The sequence below is a fragment of the Lynx canadensis genome, chromosome A2, assembly GCF_007474595.2.
Source record: "Lynx canadensis isolate LIC74 chromosome A2, mLynCan4.pri.v2, whole genome shotgun sequence".
Classification (NCBI taxonomy): domain Eukaryota; kingdom Metazoa; phylum Chordata; class Mammalia; order Carnivora; family Felidae; genus Lynx; species Lynx canadensis.
In genome coordinates, this window is record NC_044304.2 from 18,744,143 (window position 1) to 18,761,544 (window position 17,402).

Consider the following 17,402-nt stretch of genomic DNA (forward strand, 5'->3'; position numbering starts at 1 on the left):
GACTTCACAGAGGGGAGTTTTCCAACGCCGCATGGAGTAAAAGGTGTTTCTCGTTAGGGCCTGGTAGATAAGGCTCAGTGCTCAGCTACTGATTCCTGGGACTGCTTCTCCCCAGGCAGAGGCAGTAAGTGTAAGATGCAGTCTGGGCCTCATGGAGCCTCAGACACTCCCAGCAGTGCCCATGTTTCCCCCGACCCACTCTACAGGTAAAGGGAGTTAATTTCTGAAGTAGGTGGAGCTCTGGCCTCATGAGCTGCACTGAGGGAGTGACTGGTGAGGCCAGTGTCCCAGGAAGATCCCAAAGTTTGGAATGGGGCAATATCTGGGGCCCTTGTGTGTGACCCCAGAGGGCCTTTGGGTCCCTGGGAAAATTCTCTGAAAGGCTGGGACTGAGGCATAAGGAGGATCTCAGACCAGACTCATGGTCCCCCATCAAAGCGGGTCGGTCTACCCCATGCATGCTCTCCAGGTGCCAGACAACAGTGACACCAATGGGCAGTCAAGAGGCTGTGAGTCATCTGCAGCTTCCTCAGCCCCAGCTCCCATCCTAGCCTCCCTCCAGCCTTTACTGGCACCTGTTGCCCCCAGCCCCCCCTGGGCTGTGATAGGGGGAGATGAGGCAGGGGAGCTGGTACCTTCTTTCCACAGCTCATGGTGGAAAGACTGGACTCCCAAAGCCCCAGAAGAAGCCTCTGCTCACCCCATCCCATCCTAGTGGCGGGCCTAGGCCCACCATGGCCACCAGTAAACTTCCCCTTGCACCAGCCACCCACCATGCCTGAGATACTAGTCAGGCCTCCCCCAGGGGAAAGGCAGCTCAGCCTTCACTGGCTTGGAAGCCACTCAGAAACGTTCTAGTTCCCCCAGCCCATCTGGGGCCTAGAACTAACCCTCCCTTCTTCTTCTCCCTGGTGGCCCAGTCAGGAATTTGAAACCCTGAAACAGTTCCAGTTTCTGACACTCCAGCTGAAATTGTGACTATTCGGGTGGCTCTGAGAATGGAGCTCAGAGCTTGGGGGCTGCAGCACTGGGAGGGGGTGCAGCTGTGCCATGATCCAGGAGCCCAAGCACCTGCTTAACTAGGCCCCTTCCCTGGAGAATCCTGGGAAGCCCAGAGGCCCAGAGGCCCTTGGCTCAGAAATATGTCCAAAGCCCCACATTCTGGCTGCACAGGAGAGCTGATACCTGGAGCTATCCTCCATCTGCCTTCTCTGAGAGTCCTCCCTGCTAAGCTCCCCTCCCAAGCAGAGACCCCTTCTTCTCCAAGCCCCTCTCTTATGAGCAGATGAGACAGTGGTCCATGAGTTTCAAGGGCTCAGTGGAGAAGGAGCCTCAGTCCAGCTTCAGAGAGGCCCCTGGGCCTTCTCCTCACTCCCCACCCAGGGCGGGGAGCTCTGGATGACCTTCAGATCCCCAGCATGAGGTCAGAGCAGGAGGACTGCAAGTTGGAGGGATGGAGACAGCCCTTTCCAACTAGTATGGCGACTATGGCTGTCAGGAGTACTCTAGGACATTTCACTCATCTCTCTTGTAGCCTCAGGGTGACACAATTGATTCCCCCCACCACACACACACAACACGCACACACAGGGACCAGGGGTCTCTGGCTGAACATGCAAGGCTATAAGACATCCTCTATGACTGAGTAGGGATCAGAGGTACAGTGGTAAACAGGCAGATAGAGTCCATCTCTCCAGATCATAGACCCCTGATCTTTGGAACCCTGCACTTGAGCAGAAGATCCCCTTTTAAGCTTTACCCACATGTCCTCAGGATCCTTAGTCTCCCCATGGCAGGGCCTCCTATGGATAGAGAACAGTTGGGCAGCTCCAGTCCCAAGGAAACCCCCACTCTATTTACCAGGGAGCTCTTGCTTCAAACCCAGTGTTACATGTGTGACAGGGCAAAAAGTTGGCAACTCACAGGAGAGGGAGCTTGCTCCCTTTAGGATGAGCTGGGGTCTCCCAACTGGTGGGAGGGAGGCTATAGGGGTCCTGTGTAAGAGAGAAGAACCACCATGATGCATGCCCTGGGCCCAGTCACTGACATCCAAGCTGTGCCCTTAGCATCAAGGGTGTGGGAGAAGAGTGGTACAAGGAGGAAACTGTTCTCGCTCTCCAGTGGAGTCTGCCCCTCTAGTGGCTATTGTGCAGTGGTCTTGACGAGAATAAATAGCCTGGGCAGTCTAGCATCTTGAAGCTGGTGCCTTAAAAGTGTGGTGAGGCCTTGCTGTTGGCTCATCTCTCTCAAGGCTGTAAGGGCAATGCTGGTAGGCTTTGAGGTAAGGGAGCCGGTCTCTATGTCCTGACAGTGTGTGTGTGTGGGGGGGGGGAGCTGCAGGCAGAGCAGGGAGCCCTGAGAGCAGCCGGGGCCTGGGGAAAGGGACAGACATGGGCTGGGCAGTGGGAGAAGCCATTCTGACTACTGCATGCCTGGGTACTCAACCCACCCCTCTTGGTTCCATCAAGAAGTCCCCAGGGCCCTGTAACCTGAATTAGCACCTTGCCCTACCCTTCCTGTTCTCTGGAGCCTTCTTACTGATCCAACCCCTTTCCAGCCTCAGAGTCTTTGCATGTGCTGCTCACTTTGCCCAAAACTGTCTTCCCCCACCTCTGCTTCTGGCACAGTTCCTACCTGACAGGGTTATAGCAGAAATGTCACCTCCTGGGGAGGCTTCTTTCACCTCTATTCTCTCTCTAAAGCTGGCCTCCATTCCCTCAAAGCAGCCTGTCTTTCTTTCATAGCATTGACCACAATTTGCACTTGATGATTCGTTGGTTCATTTACTAGTTCAAGGGCCAGTGTCTGTGCGGTCACTGTTAAGTCCCCTGTGCCCAGAAGGTCAAGCACACACCAGGTATGCCATAAATACTCCTCGCATCAAGGATCATTCTCACTGCTCCCTCTCTGGAGTGAAGGGACAAGTGCCTTGCTCCCTCCTGTCACCCCTGAAAGTTAAGGGGGCAGGGACAGGGCAGAAGCCAGCTCAGGCTGCCCCTGGCCTGGCATGGCCTAGAGACAGTTTGGGATTAACTCCCTGGCTGCTAGGCAGGTCCAATCCCTGGGGCCTGCCTAGGGCAGAGGTCACGTGGGCTGTGGTGGCTCTGAGGAAGGCCAGGGCCGATGTGCGATCCTGTGCACAGGTGGGGTCTGCGACTGTTCTGGGTGCATGTTCGCCTCATCCGAGGCACCAGGACCCAGGTTCACGTAGGCTGCAGGCAGCTGCACGTAGTGGTCCCCAAGCAGCCTGGCCGCCACGTGCTCCACTTCCTCCACCAGCGCTGAGAATGTGGGTCTCTCTGCAGGGTCTGCAGCCCAGCAGCGCTGCATCACTGCGTACCTGTGGGGAGAGGGGCATGTCAGAGGCAGGGCACATCCCCACCCAGAGATTCCGGGATGCCCACCTGCTCTTAATCCTCTGGCAGGCCGCACAGGAACGAGAACAGGTAACAGGGCCTAGTGCAGAGCATTGCCCAGTCAGAGGCAGCTCTTCTCAGCATGGTGATTGCTGTTCCAGTCTTGCCTCCCCACCGTGGCAGAGGTTGAATTGCCCCAGGAATTAAGAGCTTGGACTCCTGAGCCCCGGTGTGACCTGAGCAATGTGATCTTGGGCAAGATTCTTAACCTCTCTGTGTCTCTGGATCCTCCTCTGATCACAGAGCTGTGGCGGCATAGGGTGGGAGGATGCCTGTGAAGCGCTTACTTAGCTTAAGGAGCAGCTCACAGGCTATCAGTTATCATCTTAGGTCTTCTAGGAAGGAAGCCCATGTCCAGTGAAATGGAGATTAAAAGTCCTGAGACATGGACATGTGGGATGCCCAGCCATTGTTTCTGTGGGTTTACCTGGTGGGCCCCAATACATGCCTCTTCATCTTGGAAATGCTGCCTCTGCCTTAAATGACACTAAGTGCCCTACACACAATAATCTCATAATTCTCAGACTCTGAGGGTGGTACTGTCATCATCCAAACTTTACAGATAAGGAAACTGAGGCCTCAAGTGGAAAAGAGACTTGGTCTGGTCTAGTGGATGCTGTGATGGTCCACCCAGATCCCCCTTCATCCTCCCAGTGGGTGCTGCTGACCCTTGGCTAAAGCCCTCCCTAGGAATCACCCCAGGCAGAAAGTAACTGCCTCCCCCAAGCTCACACTATGACCAGTGACTTATTAATGTCCAGTACAAGGACCTGGCCCCTTGATCTAAATTTCGTAAAACTCTGGGGCTCCTGGATGGCTCAGTTGGTTAAGCGTTTGACTTCAGCTCAAGTCACAATCCCGCAGTTTGTGGGTTCCAGCCCTACATTGGGCTCTGTGCTGACAGCTCAGAGCCTGGAGCCTGCTTCAGATTCTGTGTCTCCCTTCTCTCTGCCCCTCCCCTGCTCACACACTATCTCTCTCTCTCTCTCTCTCTCTCTCAAAAAACATTAAAAGGGGCACCTGGGTGCCCAGTCGGTGGTCAGTCGGTTAAGCAGCCGACTTCAGCTCAGGTCATGATCTTGTAGTTTGTGAGTTCAAGCCCCACGTCAGGCTCTGTGCTGACAGCTCAGAGCCTGGAGCCTGCTTCAGATTCTGTGTCCCCTCTCTCTGCCCCTCCCCTGCTCATGCTCTGTCTCTCTCTCCCCAAAATAAATAAACATTAAAAAGATTTTTTTAATTAAAAAATATAAAATAAAAAAATACATATATATATATATATATATATATTTCTTTTTTTTTAAATTTTTTTTCAACGTTTTTATTTATTTTTGGGACAGAGAGAGACAGAGCATGAATGGGCGAGGGGCAGTTATTTCTTAAAACTCCAAAGAGCCACCCCAGATCAAGCAGCCCCCTGGGCTATAGCCCAAGGATGGGCTATAGCCTCTGCGGCATCTGCATGGCAGCCCAACTTCTCCACCTGCCCAGTCCTGCTTCCCTGGGCTCTCTGCTTGCCTGGCTCTGACTGATCCTTTGGTTGACCTGGAAAGGGACCCTCTCTGGGCCTCAGTTTCCTCATCTGTGGACTGGTTCCACCAGCATTTGGGGCTGGGAGGAGATCACAGTTGCCATGGTAATAGTACTCCCCACTCAGAGGACTCAGGTTCCCCCAGTCTATCAATAAACTCCCTGTATATATAGCTCCAGGTGAGAGTCTGTTTCAGGGAACCTGACCCAGGGGCAGATGGGTAGTAAAGATGATTTCACTTACTTCAAACCAGAGGCATTAGTGAAATGAATAATAAAAATCAAACCCAAGGCAGGCAGGGGCTGGGAAGAAGGGTTACTCGTACCCTTCTAGAGCACAGTCTGAGATTGGAATCATCAACTACCTTTACCTGTGACCTGGTTCTTCCTGTTCTAACCACAAAGATCTGGGCACAGACAAGGCACGTGTACTGCTTCTGAAGCTGAACCCCGGCACAGACCCACTGGGCAGGCACAGTGACTGTTTCATAGTTGTCACCATGCCTTGGGATCAGGGAATCTGAAACTATATCCAGTAGGGAGATGTTGGGGGTGGGGGCTAGTGTGGGAGCTAATGGAACCTCTCTCTGAGGTTAAATGAATGGAAAAGATGGAAAACGGGCCCCCCTTAGCGGGGGTGGGGTGAGGAGTGCTGAGAAATCAAATCACTGGCCTCAACCCAGACTCTGAGTGGGGAGTACTGTTACCATGGCAACCATGATCTCCTCCCAGCACTCAGCCCCAAATGCTGGGGGAACCAATCCACAGATGAGGAAACTGAGGTCCAGAGAGGGTCCCTTTCCAGGTCAACCAGAGGATCAGTCCGAGAGCCAGGCAAGAACACTGTCTCCTGTCCCTTCCTTGTCTCTGGGGCCCAGCTCCCTCCCACTACCACCTCCACATACTCACAGAGAATCAGGACAATATTCAGGCTGGGGCAGGCGTCGACCCTGGGCCAGGAAGTGAGTGAGGTCAAAAGGGTCAATGTGGGGGTATGGTGGGGCGCCCCGTGTCAGCAGCTCCCACAGCAGCACACCAAATGACCACTGTGGGAAGGAGAAAGGAGACTCAACTCTTACCCCAAGTTTGGGGACAGGTGGGCCCCCCAGGTCCTCTATCTCCTAGAGTCCTCCAGCTGGAAATCAATCAGAGCCCGCTCCTCAGTATCTCATACGCATCTTTCCTCAGTCTCCTCGCATCACCAGACCCTGCCCAGAGTTGGGCCTGTAGGTCCTGTATTGTCTGCAAGGAGCCAATGAGTTCAGAGCCCCCTCTTGCCGTGGCAAGAGGGCTCTATCTTAGACCTGCTCAAGAGGTGGGCAAATGGGCTGCGGGGGCTGCTCAGCTTAGGGATTCCCTGGGCTCAGATCATCATCTGGACCTAAAAGGGCAAGGCCAAGTGCTCTCCCAGGACACTGAGGCCATGTGGACTCTGGGGCAGGTGGGGCCTCACCACATCAGACTTGGTGGTGAATCTGTAGGTCTGCAGGCTCTCCAGTGCCATCCATTTGACAGGGAGGCGAGCATGGCGATGCTGTCGAACACTGTAGTACTCCTTGTCCAGGATACCACGGGCCAGGCCAAAGTCGGCCACCTTGACTGTGAATGACTCATCCAGCCTGAGAGCAGGGGATCATACTCAGGACTGGCCCCCACCTGGCCCTAAACCCATTTACTCCAGGCCTTCACAGGGTTTCAGAGCCACCGTGTCCAATCTAAGCCTGCACTGGGCAGATAGGAGAACTGAGGCCCAGAGAGGGGAGGACATGCCCAGGGCTGTACAGCAAGGGCTGGAGCATGGGGCCTTCCCTGAGATGCCTTTGGGCAGCTGTGCACCCTGGTGCCCTGCCCCCTTCCCTCACTCCAAATGCTCCGGCCCCTCACATGCAGTTCCGAGCAGCCAGGTCCCTGTGCACAAACTTCTGCTCTGCCAGGTACTCCATGCCACGGGCTACCTGAAGGCCGAAGCTGATGAGGTCCTTCACCGTGGGGTTCTAGGGGCACAGGTGGGTCGGTAGGCAAGGGCATAGCAACTCATCCCCAGCTGCTGCCCAAGTCTCCTGACCCGAGCACTGACCCGCTGGGGTGAGCGGATGAACTGAAGCAGGTCTCCATGATGCATATAGGGTAGCAGCACCTGGGGCAGCCCTTCAGGGGGCAGCACAATACCGATGAGAGCCAGCACATTTGGGTGGTGCAGACCACGCATGAGCAGCCCCTCGCGCAGGAAGGCCTCCACCTCCTGCACCTCTGTGATGCCTGTAGAGTGGCTTGAGTCAGACTCAGGGCAGGAAGACCCTTTGCCAGGGTCAGATGGAGAAATGGAGAAGAAAGTTCTCCTGTTCAGGGTTACTCAGCAAGGTGGTAGCACAGCAGGGACGGGGATCTTCCTAGCCTCTTCCCTACTTACGACTCAGAGACTTTATGGCACAATGGATTCGATTCTGGTCCTTGTCTGTGTATTCTCCATGGTAGACAACTCCAAAGTGGCCTGGTGAGGGGGAGATGGTGAGAGGGCCCCAATGCTCAGGGTGCACACCACACCCTCTCATTGGCAACCAAACCTCAGAGCACCAACTGGCCGATGTGACATTAAAAACAAATAGCAGCTACGTAATGACAGAGCCTGCACCCCTCCCATGCCTACTTAATCTGCACCAGAATCCACTGAAGACAGAACTAATTACTATTTCACAGATGAGCAAATGGAGGCTCAGAGAGGTTACGTGGTATTCCCAAGGTCACAAAGGTTGGTGGAAAGGCCAGAGCAGAGTTCTGCCCAAATGCCCCTTGAGTCCATGTCATCTCAGGACTCCATCTCTGCCCCAGCCCCACCTGGCTTGGCCCCCATACCTTTGCCAATGATTCTGTCCCTGTGGGTGACCACCTGCTCATGTGAGATCAGCACATCCTTGACCTCGGTCAGGAGTGCAGAGTCTAAGTCCCCAAGCTGGATGGACTCTGTCTGCAACAGTGGGACACAGGACCCGTCCCCACTGTCTGAGACGGATGCTTTGTGGCTCTGTGTGGTGGAATCCAGACCATGAGTGGCAGGGGCTGCTGTGGAGGAGAGGAAGTGAGGGGCCTGTGGAACAGAGGGTGTGGCCCCAGCTTTCAGCACCTCCCCCGTCTCACCAAGGCCATTTCTGTAGTCAGAACCTGAGCGGAGTGCAGGCAAGGGGATGGCTCCAGTGGTCCGGTCCAAGGATGCCAGGTCATCTAGGTTTGGAGAAAGGACTGTGGAAAGACAGCCCCTGGTGGCCAGCCTCTCCAAACTCAGTCCCCAGGAGGTATGGGCAGACCTCCAAGGCCTGGGCAGAAAGAGGACTTGGAGATGCCATGGTTTGGTATAGGCCAAGTCAGGAGGGGAGTGGAGAGCTCACCCAGTTGTTTCCTCCGCCAGTAGTTGAAGATCAGCGCAGCGGCCAGTGCAGCCACAAGCAGGAGCAGGGCCAGCAGGACACCAAGGAGTAGCCTCTGTGGGACCCCCTCTGGGCCTGGCCGTATCACCCTGCCCAGGATGTGACATCCATCATCCACACAGACCTGGGGGCAGGTGGCAGCTCAGGCCCAGCCTGCAAGCCCTGGCCCATGTCTCATGTGGAGAGCCAGCTGAGCTGCCTACCTGCAGTGGGGCGCCATCCTTGTCAAGTTGCAGGGAGGAAGGCAGAGGGCAGATGACCACATCCCCCCGGAGCTCATGCTGGCAGCTCTTACCACCCACGGTCACGTTCACGTCCACACAATCAGCCACAGCGCCCAGCCCAATATACTGCAGAGAGTCATAAGGACTGGCCAGTGCCCCCATCTCCTCTGGGCAAGGCTTCAGCCCTAACCCTTCACCGTCCCTGACCTCCATCCCCCACACTTACCTCAAACTTAACAGCGTGCTCCTCGGGCTTCAGTGGGGCAAAGTCAGTGGTGGGTGGATGGGGTGGGGGCAGGAAGCGAAAGCCGGGCTGCGTGAAGCCAGCAGCTCCATCCCCCCAGGCACTCAGGTTCCCTGTTACCCACCCCTGGGGGCTTCGGACGACATATTCGGGCAGGCGGCACCGATGCTGCTCCGGGAGGTGCCCTGTACACTGCTAGGGCCCATGCAAGAGTGGTTAGCCAGGCATCCCACCTACGGCCACCCCAGTCTCCTCAGCCCAGCACGGGGTAGAGCTAGAACTTAGAGGATTGATCCAGGCTTCCTCCCTCCTGGCTAGTGTCCATTTGGCAGCTGCCAGTGACAGCTCACCCTGTTTTCCACTGCCATAAGCCCATCATGGAATGACAGCACTAGGTGCCACGCTGAAGTCAGATGCTGGCCATGGATGGTGACATGGGAGCCACTGTGGAGAAAAGCAATGTGGTGGGCTTGGGGTGCTCTCTGAGGCTGCCTCCCTCATTCCTTAGGAGACCAGAGTGGGCAAGGGGGTGGCACTTACATGTAGCCACAGTTGGGGCTGATGCCCAGCACAATGGGGTCTTCCAGGTAGTGGAAGGTCCAGGAGCCTGGCACCACAGCGCCCCCCACCTGCAGGTGAATGGGAACCCTGGCCATAGCAGCCCCAGGGGGCGTAGTACATAAGAGCTGCCCCTCGCTGACCCTGCAGAACGGGGTGGGGGTAGGGGTGGGAGGATTGGTCTCAGGATCACCCTCCAGGTGATGGCCAGACCCACCTCCTTTAAGGTCTGCCAATCCCTCTCAGTTCTTCTGTTGGTCATCTTCCCACCCTGCCCATTATCAATGAGTCTGTTTGAAGACAGGGTCTTTAAGGCTTCCAAGAAGAAGGCAGGGCAGAAAAGGTTCCCCAAAGCCTTGGCTAGAGCCAATTAACTCTGTGATGGGCTCTCTCACCATCCCCAAACCACCCGTGGGCTGGAGGGGGCAACAGACCCTTCCTCCTGGACCTGCTCCCTACACTGACCATTTGAGCTCTGCTCTCTCTGCCCTGGTAGGATCCAAGGCCCACCTGGTAAGGGCTCCCTGAGTGGGGAACCCTGTGGCCTCCCCTCCCCTTGCATGTTGGCACTTACTGTTCCAGTGGGCACTCAGTCCCATTGACCAGCACCATCTGACTGGTGCCTAAAGACAGGCCTTGGCCTTCAAAGGTGAGGCGGGTGCCCCCTGCCCGTGGGCCAAAGAGGGGTTTTACTGCTGTCAGCACTGGCTCCTAAGAAGACATAGAGGTGGCTTAGCTTGGCATAAAAGGCCTTCCACTCCAAGCCCTTCCTTGCCCACATTGCCTGGCTGGCCAAGGGTACAGACAAGGCAAGGTGGCCTCACCATGAAAGAGAAGCCTTGCAGCATGGAGGTGCCATCCACTTGGAAGTGCTTGCCTGGTGGCATGTTGGTCACAGTGAGGCTGATGTTGGCGGGCCCGGCTGGCTGCATGCCCAAGGGCTCCAGCTCACACTCAAGCTCCTCTACAAAGTCTTTCCGGGGCACTGGGCTAGGGTACCAGGGGAACCCAAGGTCAGCCAGGGGTCACACAGGCCTGGCTGTATGCCTGCTACATACCACAGGTCTCCTCTGAGCCTGAGGATGGTATCTCTTTACTCGTGCCTTCCTCCATGGTAAGCAGGATCTGGTGAGGCAGGGACTAACCTTGCCCAGTTCCATGACTCAACAGACAGGTAGGGCATATGTAGGCTCAAGCAGGGACAGAGAGGTCTCCTTAGACACCAAGCAACCAGAGTCACTGCAGTTTGCCTGATATCTCCTTGCCCCCAGTAAGCAGAAGACAGGGTCTCACAGGGAAGGGGCTGCTTGGTCACCCCTGTCAGGGACAGGAAGCGCAGAGACCAGCTTGTACCTGAGGTTTGGGCTGTCCTTGGGCAGCAGTCGGCAGGGACTTTGGCCCACGGTGACCTGATGGGTGCCCTCAGGCACCAGATCAGCAGGGCGCAGGTAGAAGTTGGAGCCACACAGGGTCAGCCTTGTGCTGCCCCTTAGGGGTCCACTCTGGGGGTAGAACTGAAGAGAGGGAGAGAGCCTGAGTCCCTGTGTGCATCCGGGCTCTCAGCTGTCTGCTTTTCCCAGAGTGTTCTGCTATGCCCCTTGCCTGCCCTCCCTCCAAGTCTCCTAGGTCACTTGTAGTCCTCACTCAGGCACTTTTCTGCCTCTAAGTCTTTGCATGTGCCATCCCCTCTGACAAGAATACCCTCCTTGTTGATATTGGGGACATTCCAGGCCTGAGGATCATGGTTAACACATGCTGACCCCCACTCCAGGCCCAGATTGTCCCACCCTTACCTGGGCCCTGCCAAGCAAGTCATACCTCAGTAAGCTCAGGTGGACAATGATCCTGTTGCCAGGAGCCAGGACACTCCTTCTGCCGGCCACACATGCCCCCACACCAGCCACAGCCCATGAAACGCTGTGCCCGCAGACAACTCCCACAGGTGAGGAAGTGGTGGCAGCCAGGGCCCTGGATAGGTACCTGGAAGACCTTGGAGTGGCAGAGGGGTGGTTCAGGGGTGGCTGGAGGGAGAACTAGACCCAGAGACTGCCTGGTCCCATTGTAGGTCAGGGTGGTGAGACCTGTATGTCAGTGCCTCCCTGGATTAGATGGGGAGGCTTTGTTTCCACAGCCCTGGCCCCAGGCCCTACCCTAGTCCCACCTTACCTGTTCCCCGGAGGAAAAGAACAGGTGGTCTCCAAGGCGACTGACATCTCGTTGTATGGGCTGCCTGTTGCTGCCCAGTGAAAAGTTGGACACATACAGCAAGTAGTTGAGAGATCTGGCCAGCTCCACCTGGGATAGGTTAGCTGTGAGCAAAATGGAAATGGGGAAGGGGACCCAGGAACAAGGAGCTGTGGAGATGGGGGTCCTACCTGCAGGATGCGCCCATCAGTTGTGCCCATGTGGGCCACTGTGACATTGTCAAGGCGTGTCACATGCAGTGCAGTGACCTGTACTGGTCCTAATAGCCCGTTGAAGAGGTCCACACGTGATAGGCTGCTGCTAACCAGCAGAGGAAAGTGATGGCAGCTGGTGTTGGGGCTGGGGGCCTCCAGGCCAGGCTGAGGAGAGTCGGGTAAGGAGTCAGGGCTCATCCTCACACATTGACCCCTTGGGATCTCTGTCAGTGACCACAGCAGCCCAAACCCCCATCCCTTACCTGACTTGGCTAGATAAGACTCCAGGTCTGCCACTTACCCACCCCCTCCCACCTATGGGGCTCTCAGAGGTAGTAAGTCCAGGAAGGAAGGCCCAGGCTGGAAGGGCAGCGTCTGCTATGCCTTGCCCTGACCTGCCATGTCCATTCTGATAATGACTTAGAGTCTCACAGACCCAACCTCATTCTTGCCTCACAACCACTGTGTAAAGTGGGTGCTTTCAACACCCCTATTTTGCAGATAAGGAAATGAGCTCAGAAACCGTTTGGTCACTTGTCCAAGGCCTTATAGGCCCTCAGGAGAGGAGCCAGGCAAGAAGTCTGAGCTCTTGAGCAGAGTCCTCTTCTGCCCCCTGCTGGTTATTCCCTGTACTTCAGCAAACCCTGTCCCCTTTGGGGGCTTCAGTTTCTCTCCAGCCTAAGGTGGCTAAACTCTGAAGTTAATTGGCCAGCATGGGGCTGGTAACATGGTTCTTCTCCCTGAGACTCCAAAGATCTTCCTGTACCTCCAGCTGCAACCTGAATCCCCTTCAGATACAAAAGGGAAAAACCAAGGCCTGAAGGCTAGGCCCCAGGGATTGGGAAACACCTGTCACCTGTTCTTAATAGGAAGGTGTTTTGGGGGACTGCACTCAAGGCACCAAGGCAGGACTGTGGAAGCTTCTGGGAAATCATATCAGGGTATGATGCAAGGCATTGGAGCTGGGTGCAAAGCACAGGCAGGGCTCAGTAGCCTTGGGGCTTGCGACATTCCCTTGCCAGCCCTGGGGCTCCCATCAAACCAAGTATGCTTAACCTAGTCCTGAGACCTCAGTGCTGATCAGGAGCCCTGGGGGTGCAGAGCTGGGCACAGAAATTCCACACACTCTAGGTCTGTAGCCTGGATGGGTGGGAACTGGGACTCTGTCCTCACTTGAGGCAGGAAAGGGGCCTGACCTTAGCCGGAAGCCAGCGGGTGTTTTTAGCATGACTCAGGAACAGGTGGGGCTGAGGGGTGGCAAAGAGGCCCTACCCTGATCAGGACCACACCTCTGTCTGCTTGCCCCTGGGTCCTAGGACTTAGCTCTGGGTTTTCAGGTTTGTCTATAAGCCAGCCTGTGGCTCCTAAGAGCATGACTCAAGTGTCCAGTGCCCCACAAAGGAGGGTGACTGCTCCAGAGTCAAATCCCACCTGAACCCATGGAAGGTAGGTGCCAGCTCAGAGTCCCACAGGCTTCCTGAGGCCAGCCACAATCAGCACACAGTGGGTGTTGCCCTGGAGGCTACATGCCCAGTCACTGGACAAACACTGTACAGGCTGGTTCACACACCTCCCTGGCCAGCTTGTGGGCCATCTTGAGATCAGTCCTCCTCGAACCTAGCACTGCCAACTCATGCTGGATGTCTTCTGACCCACTGACCACCAGCCAAGTCCGTGAGAGGTTCAGACTCCCCCAGAAGGAAGAGAGGAGGGCAGGCAGGGCTGCCCAGGCCCTGACGAGGGCTCTCCCCCCGTAGGGCCTCCTCAACCCAGATGGACTCAGCTGAGGGAGGGAGGCTGGAGATGCCCTACTCCTCGCTGTTCGTACATTCTCCTTCCACCTCTGAGGCATTAGTAAGAGCCAGAAAGGAGTCAGTGGGGAACGTCACAGAAGTAGCAGAGCCACAGGGCAGCCAAAGACTCAGAGCAGTGACTGTGAGTGAGCTCACTTATCCAGTGAGTGAGCTCACTTATCCAGCACTTATCCAGTGCTGTTCACCCCATTGTCTTGGTTTTACCTCTTACAAGCTAGGGTAGGACTGTTTCCATGGCTCTCAGTTTGGGTTTTGTCCTTAGCATTTTAAGGAATGTCCTGTTTGTCTCTGTTCCAGCTCCCTGACACCATGGCTGGAGAGAACCTGGGTAGGGTCTGCTGGGAAAAGCCCCCAATTCAGCGATGGCCGGGAGACCTCTTACTTGGGGTGAGATGGGGAACTAGAGCAGGGCCCCAACCATAGTGAAAGAAAGTCTGGGACTCCTTCATGGTGAACCACTTCCAACCAGCCCCTCCTAAGCCTTTACTCATCCCCAGATGTTTACAGTTGTTTGCACAAGACTGGGGTGAGCTTCCTGGAATCTACTAGAGCCAAGTTGCCTTCCCACCATGTCCTTGGTCCTCCCCCAGTCACTCCACAGAGGACAATCAGGGACGAGTGTGTCTGTGAAGCCCAAGCCATGCAGGCTCTCTGACAAGCCCCCAAACTTCCAAGGCCCAGGAGGCTCCCTGGAATGGGGTGGGGGCATCCTCTGACAACTCCTGCCCCACCCTCTTTGGAAAGCGGAACAAAACAGTGCTTCCAAAGGGAAAGAGAAACTGTGTTGGTGAGCAGCCGTATCTGTGTGAATCTGTTAGCATCTGCTTGTGTGGGGGGCTGTTTCTCTGTGTATGTCCTTGAGGGTATGTGTGGTGGGCAGGTAGGAGGGGATCATTGTACCGGAGTTAGGCAGTGTCTCTGCCAGACAGTTGTGATGCAATCTGCTTCTCACACAATCTAGGAAACTACCTAAAAAAATCAGAGGCCATAGTACCTAAGAGAGTGAAAGAGCAAAATGGAGGAGAAACAGAGACTAGTCTGGCTAGTAGGTGAGCCTCCAGTATAGCCTGTGCTTGGCTGATTCCCTCACGCCCTCCACACCCCCACCTGCCCCCAGCACTAAGGAACTGGGTGGAAGAGAAAACGTCTTCCCTCCTGCCCTTCTCCCTCCCTCCCAGACCCTCTTGCTGGATTCTACCACCTGCTCACAGGTGAGGGCCCCTTCTTTCTGCTCACCGGGTTGGGGCAAAAACTAGGCGACTGGAAGAAGTCGAGCCCTCGCCGGATGCCAGGGGGGACAGGAGGCTCACAACAGCGCTCCACACCATGCTCGATGAGAGTGTCCACTAGGTCGATGGGAAAGGCACAGACGACAGAGTTGGGATTCACACCGGGACTGCTGTCTCTGCTAGCCACGAAGACGCCAAATAGCACTTCTTGGCCCTCAGCGATGCTCAGCTCAGCAGCTAGCTTGCTGCCCACTGGAGCTGTGTGGGCCGCCCTCAGCACTGGGTAGGGCTGTCCTCCCTCAGTGGCCCCGCGGCGCCGGCGTTTGGGTGCGAATCGGCAGTCGAGAACGAGCTCGCGGTAGTCGCCCAGCTCGGGCTCAGCAGCGCTGAGCCGTGCCAGGCGTGTGTGCAAGGCTTCCGGGGCAGCTGCCACGCTGGCCCGCTGCACCTTCAGGAAATAGACAAAGGCTCTGGCGCGGAAACTGTACACGTACTGGATAGGATAGGAAGCGAGGTGCTCCGGCAGCACGGACAGCGCGGCAAACCCCGGTGCGAATCCTGAGGCATCGGCCTTGAGGCGCCGGATGGACACTGAGCGGGGGCTGAAGCTCGAGGCCACCGTCTCATCCAGTGAGGATGCCACGTAGAAGTAGGAGGCATGGCCCTGCTCAACCACGGTCACGAGGGTGCCCAGAGGACTGGCCACACAGTCAGGGCAGTCCTCGGGCTGGTTGTGGTTGGCGGAGAAGAGGCAGGCTGGCGGTGCCAGGTGCAGGGCTGTCCCTTGGGGCTCTAGCTCGTGCAGGAAGCAGCGCCCATGCAGGCTCGAGCCACAGCTGACTAGTGCAGGCAGAGCTGGCTCCAGCACCAGCACCTGTGCATCTGTGTCTCCCTGCGGGCTGTGGGGGCCCGGGCCACAGGCCGCACACGTCTGACAGCCCGGGTCTCCAACAGGACCTGTGGCCAGGCTCTCTACTGGCTGCAGGCCAGGCCCAAGCACGTGCAGGCGATTGCGTGTAGCCACGAACACGGCACTCCCGTCCCTGCCGCCCTCGTAGGTCGCTATGGCCTGTACCGGACCTCCGGCCGAGAAGCTGGGCACCTTGTACTCGACGTCAAAATCGCGCAAGGCGGCGTAGGGTGTGCGCGGACACTGCCAGGACTCTCTGGCCAGCAGTGGTGGCAGCAGTAGCAGCAGCAATAACAGTGAAGGCTGTGACGGCGGCGAGAGAAGCTCCATCGAGGCCCACCTGGGCCCCTGCAGGGACTCTTGGAGGCCTGGGCCTGGCTGGGAGCAGACTCAAGGTCCCGGTTGGGACCTGAGTCCGCAGCCGGTCCTGAAAGCCCTCGGGCAGCTGACCCACCCCCAGCGTGATGTCCAGCGCCCTCCCCTGCCCTCGGGTCTGAGCACCTGGCACCAGGTGGACATACACACCGCCAGTGAACGAAGAGGCCCCCTCACCTGCCTGCCCCAGCTGCTGCTCTAAGCAGGCACTCTGAGCAAAGTCGGCAGGAGGGCGCAGGGCGGGGCCGGCTGGGCCAGGGTGCGTGGGCGGAACTGTGGGCGGGGCCCGTTGAAGGCTCGGCCTAGCCAGCCCCTCCTCCCACCCGACTCTCCAGGCCTTCGAAAGCCTGTTACCTACACCTTCTCTTGGGGGCGTTTTTCTCAGTGGCATGTGGTGAGTGTGCCTGGAGTGGCCCAGAGAGAGGTAGGAAAGTCTGAGCCTTCCCTTCCCGCAAATCACGACAGACTGGGCTGAAGTGAGGAGGGGTCGGAAGTCACCCCAGCACCAGTGAGGGTTTGAGGACCACCTGGCTTATTTTTGCCCTTGGCACCAGTATACAGCCAACACACTCAGACGCTGGTTCCAGAACAGGGCCTGGAGGCCCCTGAGAGACCAAGAATGTGTGGAGGACCGGAGGGGAGAGGTGGGGGCCCCCGGGAGTAGTGAAACCCTCTCAGGGCAGGGGCCATCCTTTTCTGGGCCTGCCCTGGGATGTCAATGACTGGATGGTATCACAGCAAGATGCGTTGTCCCCTGCCTGCCCAAAGCGGTAGAGGTTATGAGTTAGGACCTACCCTGCTGGCTGGACATTAGAGTCAGAGGAGAGGCAGCTTATGGGGAGGCCCAACCCTAGCTATGGTCCCTCCACCACTGCCTCAGTAGGCGGAAGCTGCAGGATGGGACTAACAAAACACACAGTGCTGGCTGCCTTTGCTGGCTGTGCTGCAGTGCCCCTCTGATATGGGGGAAACATGGGCTTTGACAGGGCACCTCTAACCTGCTCTGTAAGCTATGCTGGGCCTGAGTCTCTCCATCCCTGAAATGAGGATATAGTTCTAACTAGGTGACTGCCCACAGTTGTCTCTTCAGTCTGAGTGAGGCATATGGGGTTGGGGGGAGGAGAGGCAACCTTGCCTCTTGTACATGGACTTCAGCGGTTGCTCCTTGATAACTGGTTCTTCCTAACATTTAAAGGGGGCTCTGGGGGACCTTGTCAGCCTGACAGCCCCCTTAGCCAGGTGGGCCTTAACCCTGGAGGGAGGGGAAGCTTCATAGGGTGGCCC

At 56.7% G+C, this 17,402-nt stretch overlaps 1 protein-coding gene across 12 annotated transcripts; it reads right to left on the reverse strand.

The window, feature by feature from the left end:
* Window positions 1–2,763: 2,763 nt before the first annotated feature.
* On the reverse strand, window positions 2,764–16,323 carry MST1R (macrophage stimulating 1 receptor). 12 transcript variants are annotated; one of them, XM_030306801.1, is made up of 20 exons: window positions 14,841–16,323; window positions 11,767–11,955; window positions 11,558–11,686; window positions 11,210–11,380; window positions 10,745–10,905; window positions 10,216–10,381; window positions 9,966–10,102; window positions 9,374–9,535; window positions 9,184–9,277; window positions 8,816–9,025; window positions 8,569–8,715; window positions 8,327–8,489; window positions 8,079–8,180; window positions 7,797–8,003; window positions 7,354–7,434; window positions 7,021–7,202; window positions 6,828–6,937; window positions 6,397–6,562; window positions 5,853–5,989; window positions 2,764–3,340 (listed from the first exon to the last, which is right to left on the reverse strand). In XM_030306801.1, the coding sequence occupies exons 1-20, from the start codon at window positions 16,071–16,073 to the stop codon at window positions 3,085–3,087; spliced, it is 4,203 nt and encodes a 1,400-aa protein (XP_030162661.1). In that variant the 5' UTR covers window positions 16,074–16,323; the 3' UTR covers window positions 2,764–3,084. The 12 variants fall into 12 exon arrangements, with proteins under 12 accessions (XP_030162661.1, XP_030162666.1, XP_030162665.1 ...); XM_030306806.1 differs by having other exon boundaries at window positions 7,797–8,000; window positions 8,103–8,162; window positions 8,816–9,028; XM_030306805.1 differs by having other exon boundaries at window positions 8,103–8,162; window positions 8,816–9,028.
* Window positions 16,324–17,402: the final 1,079 nt, after the last annotated feature.

What these genes read in the sequence shown, in the direction of transcription:
- MST1R (XM_030306797.1), bottom strand. Translation starts at nt 16,073, where the DNA reads ATGGAGCTTCTCTCGCCGCCGTCACAGCCTTCACTGTTATTGCTGCTG. An exon ending in AGCCCCAACTGTGGCTACAT is followed by an intron (nt 9,278 to 9,373) that starts GTAAGTGCCACC and finishes TTTTCTCCACAG; the next exon opens with TGGCTCCCATGTCACCATCC. An exon ending in CTGGCTGCTCGGAACTGCAT is followed by an intron (nt 6,563 to 6,827) that starts GTGAGGGGCCGG and finishes CCCTGCTCTCAG; the next exon opens with GCTGGATGAGTCATTCACAG.